Below are 19,209 nucleotides of genomic sequence, written 5' to 3' on the forward strand. Positions count from 1 at the left end.
AGGATTTAAGCATATATTTAAAAATAAGTATGTGTATGAAGTTTATTTTTACTGAATGGAGGTCTTTTTAAAGTAAGGATCTTATTACAGAATAATTTGTCAATAAAGTCTTAAATGATTCAGTAAGAATAAATATATTTTGTAAATGCATTCAGAACACTGAGGACAATATGCAGCTAACCAATTGGAATGGCAGCTTCAGTTAATCACTGCCATCCTATTTATAGGATTTAAATCATGACAATGGAGATGTTGGGTCTTTAGAGAGATAAGTACATTGACTGCCTACAGGAAAAGGCCTCGGTCCCTGACTTACTAAGGACATTGTGCCACAAGCAAGTTACGTGTATGTTCTTCTCCAAGGCATTAACTGAATTTGTTCTGAAACATATGAAGGTGAAAGGCTTATCCTTTGACTCCAGCTACTCACATTTTAAGATACCTTGACTCACTAGACCAGACACCTAAGTCATGTCTGGTGGATCTTCCTTATGTGGACTGCAGTGATCTGCCTTAAAGAAAAGTAGTCATGGCACAAAGATGATGGAAACAGGAGAGAAAAAGACAAAAAACCTCCTTATGAAAAGATCTTCAGGCTCTGAAATGGAAATGGAGGATATGCTATCTGCTGGATGCTTTACTTTTGATAGTCTTTATATAGAAGTTGCCAAGATGCTAGGCAAAACTATGAGTAAGTTAAAATAAGAACATAAACTTCCTGGCTGATAATCACGGTGGCTTTCTACAACCCAGTCTGCTGGAAATATTCCTACTTCTTTCAGTCCTTACAAAGTACAGCACAAAGTTGGTGTATTCAGCACTGGTCTGTCAGGCAAGGTGTCTGTCTGACTATAAGGTGCTCCAGAATACCTCAGAGAGAAAATAATAGAAACTCTGTTGTGGTAGCATCTTGGAATTACTAATATAAACCACAATAGAGAAAAATCAAGCTACATACTTAGTTAAGCAGCAAAGTTAAACTTAGCTGTCAGAAGATTATTTTTTAGAACATGAAACACCTTCTGTTGGATGGCCAGCCTAAGTGCTTCCTTTCCCCTTTGTAAGGGAATTTTGCTTAAATTCTTTAGCTGATGATACTTTTCACTGTATTAGTCATGCAAGAATTTCACAGGTCCAGCATTTTTATCAATGTGTGCCAAGTAGCAAATGCTGTGCTACAGACAAGCCCATGAAGAGTGTACTAGGAATTCAAATGTACGCTTTCTTGTCCTGCCTTTTTGTGCATCCCATCAGATTGGCTGCTCTATATACACTTTGTACAGTTGTATAGGCACAAAAGCTAATAGCCAGTCTATGACGTGACATGAAAATTATATTGTGTACCCAAAGCAGTATAAAATCCAGAGTGAATTACATGCAAACACTTAAGCTTTCTTATATTTCTTCACTGTAGTGAAACCAAGCTTCAGAACTGTTTTTAATGCTCTTTCCTAGTAAATTAATTCAGACTCATTTCTGCATACCTAGCTCTAAAAGCTTCTTTACTTATTTGCTTTCATTTTTAAAGAAAATTGTGAATAAAAGAAATACAGGCAATGAAATGCAAAAAATAGAATCACATTGAGAAAATAATACAATTTGCAAATTAGCCTAAAACATCAAATATAACCTGACTTTGATGTATTGCAAGAATTATTGTCAAAGATAGGCCATTCCCATGTCCCACAAACTTTAATCAAATATCTGTAGATATTGTTTGATTGAGGCATTAATAAATACCTGCTTTACTAGAGTTCATTTATTTGATTTAAGATGTCATGAAAATAGAATTTTCCAGTTGTATCTTCTCTATTCATTTTAAAATGTGTAATAAGAAAGCAGCTGGCACTCTTCTAGTCATGTGGAAATTCAATTAATATCAAACATTTCTAAATAGTTTTTCTTGATATGCATTTCTCATAGATATGTCAAAATAACTCTATGATGAAATAATAAAAAATGTAGAGTTACCTTCATGAATTCATCATTTTAAGGACTTTAGATTTACTATCATTCCCAAACAGATTAGAGTCTCAAATTTTTTGTGTGTGGTATTTGCATAATACTTGTGTCTTGGACACATACCTGAACCAAATTAATATCTTAGCTCACTCAAATCTGAATCCAGACTTCTCAACACAGATGAACAATTCAATAAATGTATATCCCAAAAACCAGATAGTACTTTAAAAAGTATTTTTAATTCATTTAGAGTTAATACATAACCAAGTATACTTAAATTATCCTCTTTTAGGCGAGCGAACCTCCTCTAAAAAAAATCCTTGTGAAATTCAAAACCCTACATTATCAAATATTAGAATGATGTTCAGTAAAATTTGTCTTGCATTACAGAAGTATAATTCCATTAATTCCCAGAAAGATTATGAAAGAACTGGGAAGATTTTCTTTTGTTTAAAATATAACTAATGCTCCTCAGCTAGGAGGGGGGAAAAAAGAGAGAATTGAATTAAATACTGGTAATCAATCCTTTCTGTGCTTCAGAAGCTCAAATGTTATCATCTTATTTCATGGAACCTCTGCTATTTTTCTGTTTTCCAGTGACCTTTGCAGAGACAGGTACAAACTGCTAAAGGAGGTAGTATGCAAAGCTACCTGACCTGTTCAGCTCTGACATAGCAATAAGAATTTATAAAATCTCTAAAATCACTGGTGCCTTGAAAACCTGTTTCAACAGTTAGCAACTTTAAAAAAAATAAATAAGGCCTTTACTGCCTGTAAGTGCTCCCATTAATGCTAAGTTGATGAGGTGCATAAAGATATGTCTGAGCATCTCACAATACATAATTAGTATTATTTTTTCAACATACTAGAGAAGTGAAAAAGTAGTGTCTGTCTTTTTATAGATGTGGAGCTGAGGAACCCGGTATAATTGAGACATATGCTTTAATTAGAGTGGTGCAGGCACTGCGTGATAACACACGCCTATCACAGCTTGTCTGCTCCAGAAATACAAAATGCAAGTTTCAGAAGAAATGGGCACAAAACTTATGAGCGCCTAAGTCAAGGACAGCATATCTTCTTGTAGACCGGAGGCAAAAGCAGAAGTTGTAACCTATAATCTGTCTTGTTTCCTTCTGTCCTTGCTGCCTGTTTTGTTTGATTTTACATACCCATTCTCTGCACCCAAATGTATTTATGAAAAGGGAGAGGAGAAATCTGATCCTAAATGTCAACCCCGTTTGCCAGAAACTCCCTAACTACCAAGTGACTTACAGGTTTCACTGAGAAGGTTTGGTACAGTCTGAGCTTCTTAATGCAGCCTCCAAGGAATCAAAGCTAAAGCCATTTAAGGGCCTATTGTTGCAGTCCTCTTTAAGATTACACATCTCCCTGTTTATTATGTGCAGTTATAGTCACCTAAGCACCCGCGTGAAGCTGTTGACACAGTACTGAGGAGTGATTTATCCTGCAGGCTAATCTCTATTGAAATTAATAATTTTAAAATCCATAAATACTGTGTAACTATAGACTAACAAGCTATTAACATTACTATTGGAGTTCAGCATTTTAAAAGATATATTAATTTTGTGTTAATTTTAAAGGGGAGAAACCAGTAATGTTTTCTGGGAAAAGCAGGAACAGCAAACCTTTCAGTAGAAGGCATTGAAAATTATATAAATAATATTATTTTTATGATATATGAAATATTTCCACCAGAAATTAAGAAGGAGGAAGCACAATCTGAGAGAGTTTGTAAATCCACACTCCAAACAGCAACGAAAGGGTGTTATTTATCTTGAGGTTCTGGTAAGGGATTCATTCCCTTTGTGCAGATACAGTTTTCAGGCAAACCTTGTGATTTACACCTCTGGTCTGAACTTTCCAACAGATTGCATACCCTGTACTGAATACATCTAACTCTCCCAGGAAACACTGGGCAATTTTTTAAGGAAGAATCTTCATGCTCTTCCCCTGTTGAATAAGGGACTGCATTAACAGAACAAGGACCCAGAAACAAATCTAGGCAGGATAATCAGAAACAGGCAGGTTGTGAGGCTTGCTGTAAGGCACAGCTAACCACGTCAAGGCATTCAGCCATCAACTCAAGCCTGAAGCTGAAGCCTGGGGCACTGGAACAGAAAAGCAGACACCAGTGTTGTTCTACTTTTTTTAGAATACAGGAATGAGCACGTTATAGATTAAAAGTTAAGGCAGTGCTATATTCCTCTGAATGTGGGCAGTTTTTGAGGACAATGGGAGAAGAGCTTGGACCTTAGGTATTTTTATTACAGCATATTTATTCAGTTCTTTCAATACACTTCCTGCTGAATAGGACCAACAAAAATTATATAGGCCATACTCCTATAAATGAATTATTACTGTAATTTTATTATCCTCTGAGTATTTTCTTTTAAGTTATTAATAATATTAACCTTTGGTCTGGTTATATTAGGACTGTCCTGGTTGCACTGTAACGTGCACAGTATGGTGTTACTACCACACTAAATAAAGTTAGACAAAAATTTGGAATGTACAAAATGCATGACTTGATAATGTACAATATTATGAAATCTTTTCCTAACCAGAAATTTTAAAGTGTTTCTGGCAGAGTAATATTTAAATCACCAGATTTTGTCAAGCATACATAGTAACACATAAGTATTCAATTCAGACAGAAGCATAAATCTTGCAGAAGAACCTACCCTCTCTCTATGCTTGTTAAGCCTGTTCCTAAAGCTTTTCTTGATAGCACAGTACACCTTTAGTGTCAGTCTGTGGCTTAAGCCATGTGGCACAGTGATTTTAAACTAGTGAACACGTGCAATAATCTCTCTGCTTTGTTACATAGACCTTACTTCTGTCAAGAAATTGAATCTATATTAAGGACTTGCGTTTTCTGGATGTAATGGTCATGCCTGTGACACCACCTCCAGTCAGCGTTTTGCCACTTCACTGCAGTTACCCAGGCAGATGAACACAAACATGCAAACTCTGTGGTGCAGTCACAGCTGGTGGTACTCTGAAGAATGTTCCCTCATTAAGTTGAACTTTGAAGCCCCAACAGCAAAATTTACAATGTTTGGGACAGTTAAAAATGTTGCCCTTCAATTACAGAAAATACAGCTAAGCAGGGTGGAATAGCCAGGGCACTGGGAAAGGCTCACTTTGTTACCATATCTGTCTTTCCGAAATTAAGAAAAGATTTACAAGTAACCGGTATTAAGGAGCAGTAGTTAATTTCCTGCAAATCAAAATGAAAGTGTGAGAATGTGGGGCTTCTTTTTCAGACTCAGAGAAGGATTTGTATGCCAAAAAAATATGTGTCTCTGCTGCTGCTGCCTGTAAGCTTTCTTTCAAGTATATTCTCTGCTATGAGTTACTACTAGCACTAGCTTACAAACAGACTGAATCTCACAATCATCTGTGATCTATTGCTACAACACCTACAACTTCTAGAACTGGAAAGGACTGAAGAAATTACAGGCTCTCCTTCCAGTTTAACACTGGTTTTCCTATACAATGCCCAGTGCAATTTTTGAAAAAGCATTAACTAAGTATTATTGTGATTTCAGCATTTCCTAAAATATACATCATAGTGTAAGTGATGATTATTTTTCAAACATAAGGCAAAGCTTGTGGATAAGTATATTATAGCATAATTCCTAACACTGCATGCAACACACATGATCCATTCTTTCCTACCCGGTTCATTTATGCAGAGGGTTAACATTTTTATTGGAATTTTGTATCTAAAATGGTTGTATAGTAACTCATTTACCTATGAACTTCTTGATAAGAATTGATAAAAGTTTTTTAAAATGTTCATTCAGAATGATCCAGTCTGGACTGGAAACTCTTCTATTTGGCAGGAACAGTAAAGCATTTACAGTATTCACATGGGAAATGACCTAGTCACTGTGTGGAGCACTGGAGTTGAATACAGAAAGACTTTGCCATGGTTGACAGTATCTAAAAATACTAAGATAAACAGTTAAAACAACAGATGCCTGGTGGGCTTCTTTACAGCCAGGGAAAACCTGCATGATTCAACAATGTTATCTTCTCCTAAAAGTCTGTAACCAATTCATGAAAAATAACCTCAATCAAAATTCGCTAGAGTGACAAATTCCCCAAATTACCAACACATGGCTTCACTCAGTAATTTCTTTAAATGGCTCATGAAAGTCTGCTCCCCTTAGAGTTGCAGCATGAGAAAGAATTCCATGGCTGAGTCACAGCACCTCAGAGCTGGGGAAGTTCACTTAAAAGCTGGAAGTTTTCCTTCCTCACAATGGGAAGGATAAGTGAAATCTTTGCTTCCTGTTCCCCAGGTTATAGGTATCAAGCTCCAGGTGACCACTGAGAAAATTTCAGAGATCAGTTATTCTTCCTATAACATTAAGTGCAGGTGTTAGCCAAGAGAAATTTCTCCTGGATGTGCTGACATCACTTTAGCCTGTGCGACTCCTTACAGCATCACCTTCTCAAACAGCACTTTGATCCTCCCACAGTCAAAGTCAGTCAGAGACAGGGAGTTTGTTGCAGCAGGTCTACTTCCAAGTATGAGCTATCAAAAGACACTGAACAGTCATATCAGCTATATTGATATTTTCACAACCTTTATTAGCTACCATGAAACACTGATCTTTATAATGGAAAAGATGATAGTTAATGAAGTCAAGTCAGGGTTAAAAGCTAGTTATTACTGACAAAGGGCCCATAACATCAGCTTCTCCCTTCTTTGACAGCATTTCCAACAACAGCAGCAGGAAAGACCATATTTCTGAATGAATGGACATTGTTTCTTTTTTCCTTGCATGACCTGAAAACTGAAGTGAAGATGCCTGTCTGAGCAAGGGGTTGGATCAAGTGACCTCTAGAAATTCCTTCCAACATAACATTTTTCTACAACTCTGTGACAGGAATTCTTTGTGTCCTGCACACCTCCCCTGCTGACTTATGAAGTTACATAAAGTGACTGTTTAGGCTCTGGGCTTTGGTCTACACAGCAGCTAGCTCAGAGACAAACACTAGCCTGTTAGATGCTGTTTCAAGGTACTTTCACTCACTTGTGTCATCCACCACCCTTCATTTTTTGGTGACTGAGAAAGGGAAAGAAGAAAAACTATTGCACAAAGCTAAGTGGGCAATATACACATTCCACAACAGCTGTATTTCACTTCCCTGTAAAACCGAGAACATAGCTTTGAATTTGCTAGACAGGATAACTTTTTTTAGTCAGGAATGAAATATTAGGTTCAGGAGATAGGTCTATGAAACTGACAGTTCACTGCTCAGTCAAAAAAATGCAAATCAAATCTCAGAAACTATGTAATACAATACTTTACTCACTATATTTTTTATAGAAGAGTTGGATTTCCTTTAAAAAAAAAAAGACAGATGCTTTCTAACTGCAAACAGGGTTTGCTCATTTTCTACTACTTTTATGAAACCCCAGTGCTGCTGACACAGGAAAGGGTGGCAAATCATTCTATCAATGAAACAAGTGGATAAGGTAACTTGAGGGAGCTTGTCTGTGCAAGGCACAGGCAGTAATGTCCTCATCACCTTAGGTGGATACTGCTCCATTCCCATAGTGACTTCACACCTATCACACCTGAGTTTATGCAAGCCTGAGTGTTGCATAAAACTTTGCCCTGTGCAACCAATGTTTTTTTCTGTGAACCTCTCTCTGGGTATCCTTTGGCAGACCCAGCAGGAAAGGCACAGAGGTCTGTTCCAGCTTGTCAATGACGCATGCGAATCACTAGAAAACGTGAAATAGAACAAAGGTTTTCTGGTGCCTCATGTTGTACTTCATCACTTAAATATGTTTCATCTCCAAGGACTGAGTGCTAGAAACTATAACCACATTTACACTTGAGAACTTTGGTGGTATAGCAACAAACATAGCAACCTGAACCTTGTATGCAGATGGATGCTTGTTTTTTCAGATATGTTTCAGAATGAGAATTCAGCTGTTGCTTGCATAACTGTAGATCCCCAAAGGTATATTTTTATCTTTAGCTCCTGTTATGGGTGAGAAAATTGTTGTTATCGCTTCATATTCTATCTCTTTCCTTGGAACAGGACAATGTGGATCTTGGTGACCTGATGTTTTCACTCTGCTACCTTCCTACAGCTGGTAGACTAACTATTACAATAATAAAGGCAAGAAATTTAAAGGCAATGGATATCACAGGAGCATCAGGTAGGAATGAATTTAATGCTCTATGTGGATTTCTGTCCCATTTCCCTCCTGAGACACTGAATTCAGCACTGTCAAATGCCAGAATGATTTCCAAGAAGAGGGTTCTTGTACTGCTAGCTTTTGAGTTACTTGAGTACAGGAGTTTCTGAGAAATAAATATTTTAATTTGCTGAGTTGCAACCAACAATTTTAAATAATCTGCTCTTAAAAAGATTGCAAGACTGTTATTTCTAAAGCCAATGTGATTCAGAATAGTGAGTTGGCAGAACTGCATTCACACTGGGAATTTGTTTGTACAGCAGCCTATTTGTTACCGTTATGGTACAGAGGAAGACTGACCCTCAGTGAGAGTCTCTGAGAGCCACTGAGCCAATTCTGCTGTTGTTGGCGTATGGACAAAACAATGATCATCCCAGACTCCTTTCAGCAATCCTGCCAAAATTTGATGATAAAACCCAGAAATTAATTGAAATGAAGAGTCATTCATAGATGATTTTTAAATACTAGCAGGGAGCTGTAGAGCTCCAAGAAAGAAGCCACAAAGAAATAGCTTTTTTTTTTTTTTTTTTTTTTTTTTTACTACGTTCAGGAGTTTAAAAATAATTATAATTCTCTAGAGAAATATAAGCCGCTAATTGTTACACTTTGAATTACATCTAACCATACATCAGTAAATTCCACTGTGTAAAATATTGTCATATTCTGTCTGTCCTACAAACCTGTACAAGTAACTAGTCTGTTATAAATAGGCTGATACACAGGCTGTTGTATAAAACAGTCATGTATAACACGGTTCAGTGGATATTTTAATACCCTTTGAGAAGTCAGTACACAACAAGGAGCTTCTTGAGCCTAAATTGTTCATTATAAGCAGTCAACCAGTTAAAGCTTTCAAAGCTCCACTACCTCCCAGGCACTCCATGGTAATAAAGAAGCTCAGATTCCAGTCAGGTCCAGGTGACTGATTCTGCAAGCAGGTATGGGCATACAAGAAGGCTGCTCCCTTCACTTTCCATTTATGTTTGCTTAAAAACAACAAAAGAAAACCAACATTGTTCTTATGATTCACACAGATCCCTACGTGAAGGTTTCTTTAATGTGTGAAGGAAGGCGACTAAAGAAAAGAAAAACTTCCACCAAGAGGAATACCCTTAATCCTGTTTACAATGAAGCCATAGTCTTTGACGTCCCTCCAGAAAACATTGACCAAATTAACTTGTCGATAGCTGTTATGGATTATGACCGGTGAGATACCTGTAGCTGTAAAATGACATCATCTATTGGCTTATAAAATCTTGCACAGTAGATTTGCATCTAGAAATAAAGTTACTATTTTTTCCCAATAAATGGGAAATTAATGTCTTGTTGAGTTTGGCAGAAGACTAAAACTTCTTGTATCGTCAGGCAGAATTTCCTTTCTAAATTTTAAAATACAGATTTGCATCCTTAACTGACATAACTAAGCCACATATATGTTTACCAGAACTGAAATAACTGTACATATAATCAGACAGTCCACACACTGATGTTTTGTTTGTGCACAATTATGCTAACCCCTTCAACACGTCTCCATTTCTAAATTGTAGCTTAGAGTTTACTTGTATGTGCAACTAATTACAGAACACAGGCAAATAACTTACTGCGTTCTTCATGCAAACATAAGAAATAAATGCATACTGACACAAAGTATATGCTATAACAGGGAAAATAGTAAATTATCGTGATTAGTGGGAAATGAAAAGAGCAAACCTATGTATTTTATAGTTCATTATATTTTTCAGGCAAGAATTAATTCTGAAAATCCATGACTGATGTTTCTAATGAAATATGTAAATGGTATGGTTTTAAAGGTAAAATTTTAAGAAAAAAATATTATGGAACATTTTCACAGTGTAGGTCACAATGAGGTCATTGGAGTATGCCAAGTAGGCAACGATGCAGAAAGTCTAGGTCGTGACCACTGGAACGAAATGCTGTCATACCCTCGGAAACCCATTGCTCACTGGCATCCTCTTGCAGAGGTAAGGCTTTTATTTCTTGCTGACCTGTTACTAAAATTGTGAATATTTTTCCATATGGCATTAGAGGTTGGATAAAATTTTATGACCAAAACCAAGATCCACATGCATGCACTGAATCCTGGAAAAGGGCTCATTAATAATGATATTAAAAGTCAAATGTAACACACAAGTTAAGTCTGCTCCTTTCAATTTTAGGGAGACAGAAAGTAATTAATGCCTTTAATATATACATGAAAACACCAAACATTATACACTGGATTAAGGGTTTGGTTTTGTTTTTTAAATAAGATCTTGGGTAACTTTCACTGATAATTGATATAAAGAAATTGACCTTGTTTACAGAATAATCAAGACCTATTTTTTTTATATATAACAACTTAATTTGATTTCTTCTCTTGTAACAATAAATCATCCACACCACTAGCACATCTCAAAGGATGCCTAACTGCACTGAAAAAAAAATGTTTAAGTGTCTCTGGAGATCTGAGGCACTGATAAGAAGCAACACAATCAGAAAAGCTTTTCAAGGTTCCTATGTTTTTTTTTTTGTTTGTTTTGTTTTGTTTTTTGTCTTTAGGGCCCTATTCAGCAGAAATGTTATGCAGGTCTTCTGCGCTTGGATGGCTGCCGAAGAGGCTTCCTCACCCTTTTAACCTATTCAGCAGAAATTTGGCATTCCTGTTGAACTCTTTCTTAGCCATATCCTCAGGGGCTATTCCACAGAGTCCAGTGGGGTAAAGATGTCCTTTTAATCCCTCTGTCTAATCCTCTCCCCAGTACAGGGAATACTAATCCTGATTCACAAGACACAAAAATTCATCAAACACCTAACGAAATTACTTCCTAAGAGTAACCATGACTTACTTTTATTGTTGCTACCGCGGCTAAAGTCAGGCAGTAATCCCAGTCAAAAAAACCTGCTATGTTTATGAGCAGCCACAATGTTACCCTCAATGTTGAAAGACAGAAAAGACTAAAGTATTAATATCAAGCCACAAACGATGCCATAAGCACCTAATATAGAGAGGCAGGCAGTTTACAGCCTCTCTAAGTATACTTTATGCATCAGAGTGCAGCCATGTTACTAGAATGCAGGTGAGGACTTTACCTACTAGTAAGCACTAACCCTAGGCTGTTCCATAAATAATTGTTGGGCAATAAGAAGATGCTACAAAATGGCAAAAAAAACGTAGTCTTGCCCTGTGTCCATAAGCACTTATATTTACTGGTGCCTGGGGACCACAGCAGCACAGTTTCAGCAGGGAGATCTTCGAGGGCTCACAGGCTCTGTGGCAATGGGAATGTACCATGCCTCTTCAGAGCATGGGTGCTGCCAACGTGCAAGTATGCTGTGAAAGAAGATTGAGAAAAGTAGGGAATCTCTGCCTATATATTTGTGCTCTAAGTGACAAGCTAGCTAAAGTGAAATGCCTACACTTGAAATGCCTACCTGGGCATTCAGGAGCTAGGTTTAGAAAACACATCACCAAGTGAGGAATAGTGTAATGGTTACTATTTCTCAGAATATGAGAAGTGTCTCTTAGTAGAAGTTGTCTACATCCTTATATCCAACCTGTCCTCCCTCTGATAAACTTTATTGCAGCCAGAGCCCACAATTAGGTTTTGACACCTCTTCCCTTTTCACAGGCATCCTGTTCTTTTCATACATGCCTGGCTAACTTCTTTAGATTTCATTACTGTGGATTGCTTTTTATGTCACTGAGCTAAACAGAGGCATATTTTTTTCCTTCCCAGGAATCAAGTGGGGGAGGGTGTCCAGCGCATCCAGGCTGTGCAGAGAAATATATACACAGCATATCATTTTGGTTCCTGAATCAGGATTAGACTCAGCGAGAGCTTCTGGAACCTCTGTGGCCACAGCCATAGGACCCTGAATATTTGCTGAATAGGACCCTCAGTCTTCTACTGTGTGAAGAGCTATTGGTTATAAGTAGCATAATGTTATTCACTTGTAGCATTAATTCTCCAGCTGACACTACTGCTACTGATAGGTTATTTGTATGGTCGTAAGCGTTACCCAAATTCAAGTCATAATTTCTGTTCATTAGAATAACCCAGGTTTTACAAGCAACATGATAGCAATGAAAACCAACAAATATGGGAAGCAGCAACAAATACAGTTCTTGTCTTTGCAAAAAAAGGTGGAGTATTGTGAATGGATAGTTTTCTAAATCCTTTTTTTTTCAAGAATGATTGTCATCAGACATTTATTTTTTGATGACAAGTTGTGTCCTCAGTCTCAGTTGGTGCCTCCTTTCACCTTACATGAAAACAAATTAATATGGTTCTTTGCAGAAATCCTTGAGATCTGAAAAACTGAAAAAAAAAAAGTTCTGTTGGGTGAGAACAAGATACATATGGTACTTGTAATGACAGTGTGTTCTTTTAGAAAGAAGATAACCATCTGTATAACATGGAGGCTGTTAGTCCTCAACCTTTGTAGATGATTTTCCAGTCAATGTTTCTTAGTTGTGTCCATGATGCTGCAAAAAGTTGGAAGCATATCACAGGTGGCTATGCTTTATCATACAAACAAGCACACACATGTGTGTGCATGTGCACACACACACACAGTGTAATCTTAAAAATGCTGTTCCAAATATATAGTGCCTGTGAAGACTTACTTTATTATTTGTAGTAGAATTAACAGGGATATTTTGGTATATTTTAAATGCAGACAAATTCTGACCATTAAAAGAAAAAATCAAAACACTGAACTCCTTCACATGATGAAATCTATGCCCCTGAACAAGAGGCCCTGGGATGAATTTTTGCCACTTATTTAGCCACGCTAAATAAAAGAGATCTCTCTTCCTTCAAAATTTCTAGAGAGAATTTTATTCAAAATTTTACATGGGAATTTTTATTTTAAAAATGCGAATCCGAAGTATGGATACTTTATGCAATGTAGTTGCCTGCTATGTACTTACAGATAGGGAGCCCTGGTCTTTATATGTAGTTCAGATAAGTGTATGTGCACCCATATTGCTTCATGTCTTGTATGTGATGAATGCTCACCAAGCATTTTGGATTTGTGATTTTGCCAACACACATATGCATGCACAAATTGAAGATAATATATGATATTTTGATCCAAAATTTGAAAAATTAGTGTTATAACCTATCAGTGAGGATCTTCCAGAAAATCAGAATTGCTATTGGGTTAAGCACAGATTGGCACTTGCAGAAAATCGTGGACGTGTTGTAAACGTGTGCTGCAGCTATAAAGCAGAAATCCTGTAAGTACAGTGGTTTTCAAAAATCTCATGCCATGCTATGGAGAATACAGTTACCACATACAAGGATACCCCTGGCAAACTGAACAGCTCTACAAAACCTGCCCAATCAAAAATTCAGACACATAATTGGGCATTTCCAAAAGAACAAAAAATACAGATATAAAGTTGCCCTGGCAAAACTATCCACTACACTTTCAACTGGAACTTTGTATCAGCGGGCCAGTGATACAGTACAATGTTTGTATCTATCTGTTCATGCACGATCCTTGCTTCAGGCAAAATCCTGCACTTTTTACCCAGGCTTGTCCCCCAGGTGTCAAGATGGGGAGATGGGCATGAGCAAAAACAGAGGACCTCTTCCTTTGGAGCTCTTCAATTTCCTGGGCAAATTGTTACGCATGCATCCAAGCCTGGAATGCAGAGCAGGCAGCTGCACTTTCCCACTGCCATGTTAGCAACATTAACTTCTGTAAAAAATAAACTACGTATGCAGTGGGATCATTCTGTGTCCATGGAAGAGTGCAGAAGCCTTTCTAAGATTTGTCTCTAGCAAGCCAAAGGGGCATCAACTGAAAAGTAGTATCAGTATAATTGCCAGATTTTATTTATTTTATTACCATAGTCAGTCTATTTAATGCTGAAGGGTCTGGCATCAAGGAATTATTTTGAACACAGATCTATTAAAAAAAAAATAAATATCTGAAATCTTTGTTCAGTAAGCATTAAGATTGGAATCCAGCACACCTCAAAGGTTTAGGGATGAGGAAGAAAACCTAATTTTTTATTAAATTCTCCTTATTCTTGCTGACTCATAACTTGCAAATTGTTACTCAGGCTGTGGCATTACTATGTGCTTTTTACAAATATCTGCCTTATCATAACAGTGCATATACAGAATGATAGCTATTCTCTATATTTGAATACTTCACCCTTCACCTTTATACTCCACTTAACCAGTGCTATTCTCTAGATCTGAAACATTCTCATGTTATGGTTCTTGTGGGCCAGTAGAAGACTGCTGTTGTCTTTGGACTGTAGTACAATAATACAACAGTACATTGGAAGGAACAGAGGATATACTGCTACAAAATCACCTGGAAACCCAGAGAAACCTATGATCCCAACACTGTTCAGTCTTTTTTTTCTGAACTATGATTCTCAGAGGTAAATTAGTAGAAGGCTCACAAGAATAATTTCAAAGCTGCAACCCTCATTTGTTTTCCTATTTTCTGTGAATGCATAATTAGGCTGTATGACAAGTATCATAATTCTAAAATAGAAAAGGAAACCCCTTAGAAACACATCTCAGCAAGACTTTAATCCCACTTCACTCATTAACAACGTGCTATTAAACTGTTACTTTTAGTTTTCCATAACAAGCCACCACCATTTCAGACACTGCTTTATGAAACAGCAGTGAGTGTCAATGGGAAAGGCTTCCAAGCTACTGACACTGACGCAGAGTATAATGGGCAGTTGTGTGGTGATATTCCCATGCCAAAATACTTACAGCACAACCCTCCTGCAATTGGAAGCTCAAATATTTATTTGTTTCCACTGAAATCACAAGACATTAAAAGTATTTCTGTTCTCTTTTGTTTCATTTTTCCCTGTAAATAATCCTGGCAGCGGACAAACACACATGCATCTCAATCTGGGGAAGGAGGGAGTACCAGAACAGAAAGCAAGCATGTAGTATAAAACAGACAGTGCTCACACTATTCCTACTAGTCAATGCACACTTCAGCTTTCTGTGCCAGCGGATCCATAAAACACCAAAGCAGTACAGAGAGGTTACAGAGAGGTCCAATTTAACTACCAGTGGGGGGACCACTGGCTCAATCCAAAGTGAGATAACAGCAAAGGGCAATGCTAAAGAATGAAAAATAAGAGGTTATCTTAGTCCACCATTTTTGGCTTGACGGGATAGTTGTTGGGGGGGAGTTGGTTACTTTTTTTCTTGGTTTGTTGGGTTTTTTTAGTTCAGTTGGGTTTCATTCGTGTGTTTTTAAACTGCAAACATGTTATGGGGCTATATTAACATGAGCACCCAAAGTCAGATGTACAAGAGACATATTTACATATTCATCACTTGGAAACATTTGAGCACTGAGAGGACCTATTTGCCATTTAAAAAAATAGCTGCAAACTCTCTTTTAGTTTAAAAGTAACAAATACTAAATGGGAAGGGAGAAATAGTACTGGAAATTCAGTTGAAAAATCTGTTTTACCCAGTTAGAAATCTATCTGAAATTACTGTTAATGCATTTTGTCTGAACAGAAAGAAGTGAACAAAACATAGACCAGGTGATTCAATCTGAAGTGTCATCAATTAAATGCTTTATTCCCTTTATAACAGTGCATTGTCAAATGATTACATCTCGGTATCAAGTGAGAAAACAATGGCTTTCTTACCTAGAAGGAAAAAATCATGTAGAGAAAGTAATCCACAATACCGTAGAATTTAATAGAAGCCCCCTGTGCTGGGAAAAATGGCAGGACAGGCTTCGTAACAGTGTCACCTTGAATCTTGCTGTCACTAGTGCAAGGCCTTGCTTGCAACCGTAATTCTGTTCTGAAGTGACAGCCTTACAATATGTGACCCAAGCTGTGCAAGGTGTGAATTATCTTGTAAGGACACTGCATATCCATGGCTGAGTAGTTTCAAGACCTGTGTTTACAGTTCATTTCTAATACAGTGGGTTGGGCAAAGAACTACAGCTGGAAGTTCTCCAAGGTCCTGCAGTTCTCTGAAAGGACCTCCATCTCCTTGAAGGTCCATCAAGTGCACTAATCCTGATGGCAGTGATGGACACTATTCAGGAATGGTATCACCAGGACATACCTCAACTGCTGATGAACACAGCACATGGCACAGAGGGGAAGATGACATGAGGAATTGTAAGCATCTGGGCAGTTGGTTTGTTTGTTTGTTTTGTCTGGGTTTTTTAGTTCCTCCTTCTTTTGCTCAAAAGTAGACATTGTAAAACTGGAATGTTTTACTCGGTTGCATGCTGGCCAGCTGTCATTTGTAATACCCATTGCAAAAGGTGTGTAAAGAGAGGTGTGTTGTTTTGGTATACTTTTGTTTTTAATAACACATGAACATTGTACTGTAATTTATTATTTCTTGTTCAATAAATAGTCCTGGTATCTCTATGTTTCATGTCTAATTTTGGAGAGTAGAGCCATACCTGTATCAAGGCTCTCTCAATTAGGTGGGCATTTTGTTTGTTTAGTAGAAATAATGCATGATTCCTTTCGCAGTGATGGTTTGAGGGACAAAAATTTCTTAATTTTATAATATGTATTACAATCTTCTAAACACAAGTAAAAATGTACTGTGATTTATTTATATAAATCTAGTCTGAACAAATAAGTTTTGACCTTAATAAAAACTCTGTAAGAAATTGTGCACTTGTATTTATTACTGTTTTGTATTTAATAAATTAAAGTTCAGTTCATTATTCAGAAAGCCAGCAAACACTATGGAAATGTTTTAACTCAGTTTTTCTCCATAGATGTTGTGTTTTGATAAAATAAATGAGACCAGAGAGACAAAGTTGGTAACACAACAGTTACTTTACAGCACTCAAACACAATTTGAGGGTTTGGATACTGAAACCTCCTTTTGTTTCATCCCATGGCCACAATCAACATTACAAAAAGATTTTTAGACATATCAAAGATTAATATCGTATATACTTAAGAAGAAAATCAAGAAGCTGCAGAAGTGCTTCTACCAAACGGGAGTGCGTTTAATTACCAAAATTAGTATTTAGAATAGCAGGCTAGCTATTAGCAATTCACCTGTCAACACCTGACATGCAACTCAGGGAAATTCCCAGGGATGCCCTGGCAGAGCCCAGAAACAAATGGAAAAGAGAGAAGGTATGACCACACAAACTGCACCTAAAAAGGTGATACTCTTGTCCTTTTCCTTGTCTTTTTCACACCAGCTGAAATTACGTATGCATCAGCATGCGTTCTTCTACAGGTGCATGACATCTAATTACGCAAGAGTTTCTCAGTCTCTTTAGGGATAAGCTCAGTCTTTCCTCATTTGGAAGATCTAGCCTACTTGCACATACCACATTAATAAAGGGCTGCTGACATAAAACATGGCACAAAACAATGCTTTCATGCAACTAAGAAAGAATTTAATATAGCTCTGTTCTCTTATTGGAACTACAGACATCACAGACACATGGAAAAGAAATGAGAACTGGCCTGTAGTTTTGAAGATGGTATTAACCTCAGTAATGCTGACACCTGTAGGCCTTACATAGAGTCCTGTTTTTCTGCATTACACACAGGTACCTGTAAATGGTGCCCCAAACAGCTGGTGTGCTAGGATAACAAGAAATTAAAGATTAACAAAGGACACATGTATGGGCATTTTGTCCCTGGCAATGAACGTAGTGCTAATTAACGCTCTCTGTCCCATAAGCCACCATAAACTATACTACAGCTAAGGAGATGCATGAACTTCAAAACTGTTTTCATGTCTCAAAAATACTGCTTTGCATGTTTGTATTTATTTGTTAAAAAGCAAGGAAAAGCCTTTTCCTCTGTCAAAACAGGCCCACATGTCTCTCCTTTCAAGACACTTTTCCAGCAGAAACACCCTTTGAGTCTTTATATGTAACCTACAGGCTTGAAACAAAACTCCATTAAGACCAGGACAGCTGAAGGACCGATTGCAATGGCCTGTTAATGAACTGAAGGTGAGAAGCCAAAGGTTGAGAAACCTCACAGAAAAAGCCCAATCAATAGCAAATAAGACTTCCCACATAATGTTAAACCTGAGAAGCCTAGTGGTTCTGCACAGCTAATACCTAATGAGATATTATCCAGTGAGGCTCCCTGAGGAGCTGAAGACGGGCTGTCACAGTAAGAAATCAGTAACTCAGAACGGAGCAGAGATGCAGAACAGGGCTGAACCTCAGCATCTAAAGGCACACTCAGGTTGGCAAACTTTGTGACTCCAAAAGTAACCTTTCCAGGAAATCACATCATTCTGTACCACCAACTAATTCCATTCACATCTGACAATACTGTCACTGAAATTTGTCATGGCCAGTCCTAACAGAGGTTTCTAATATAAGCAACATGCAAATTTTTATAAGGCTTGTGGTGTAAATTCTACACAAAATTTTTAAAAAAACTCCTCTCTGCCTTGAAACAGAAATCAGTAGATTGAACAGGGTTGAATTCTTCCCCTGAATGGATTGTGCAAATAGGAAGTTCCAACACTCAGAATTGAGACCAGAAATTGTTCCTTAATAGTGACAAGAACAAAGCCTATTTCAAGCCACTGTTTTTATTGAGCTGATCAGTATTCTAATATTGTCATTTAAACAGCATCAAAGAATTTGCTGACTATACTTCGGTGTTCATCATACCCAAATTAATTAATCACACACTTTAGTTGGTCCTCCAGACCATCCAAAAGGTCATGGCCTTAAACCACTTAATAACATTCAAATAACATTCAGTGACTCTATGTTCCAATACAAGCACAAGTAGGAAAATCAGTAAATGTTTGATAACGTAAGATGTGCCTAAACAGTTTGGTTCAAAGAGCCTAACCAAAGCAACTTTAATATTACAGAACCATTTAGCAGGGTGAGAAGTGTCAATAAGCCAGCTAGTGTTAGATCCCTATGCAAAGGAAAAGTGTCAATAAAAATATCTTTGTTAGGGACACCATTCTTAATAATAACAACAAAAATCTATACTGAACTTTTATAAA

General features: G+C 37.3%; 1 protein-coding gene across 4 annotated transcripts in view; it reads left to right on the top strand.

Annotated features, from left to right (window-relative positions):
* Nucleotides 1-16,613, top strand: part of SYT9 (synaptotagmin 9) — a 72,153-nt gene extending 55,540 nt beyond the window's left edge. The window contains exons 4-8 of one of the 4 annotated variants that reach the window (XM_080404602.1): nucleotides 8,053-8,173; nucleotides 9,247-9,418; nucleotides 10,065-10,194; nucleotides 10,772-10,928; nucleotides 11,950-16,613. In XM_080404602.1, the coding sequence (XP_080260728.1) occupies nucleotides 8,053-8,173; nucleotides 9,247-9,418; nucleotides 10,065-10,194; nucleotides 10,772-10,879 (531 nt within the window). In that variant the 3' untranslated portion in view covers nucleotides 10,880-10,928; nucleotides 11,950-16,613. Of the gene's footprint in view, nucleotides 1-8,052; nucleotides 8,174-9,246; nucleotides 9,419-10,064; nucleotides 10,195-10,771 lie in introns of those variants that run through there. The other 3 variants (XM_080404604.1, XM_080404603.1, XM_080404605.1) reach the window with 3 other exon arrangements.
* The last annotated feature ends 2,596 nt before the right edge of the window (nucleotides 16,614-19,209 follow it).

Source organism: Falco punctatus (genome assembly GCF_963210335.1).
Source record: "Falco punctatus genome assembly, chromosome: 10".
Classification (NCBI taxonomy): domain Eukaryota; kingdom Metazoa; phylum Chordata; class Aves; order Falconiformes; family Falconidae; genus Falco; species Falco punctatus.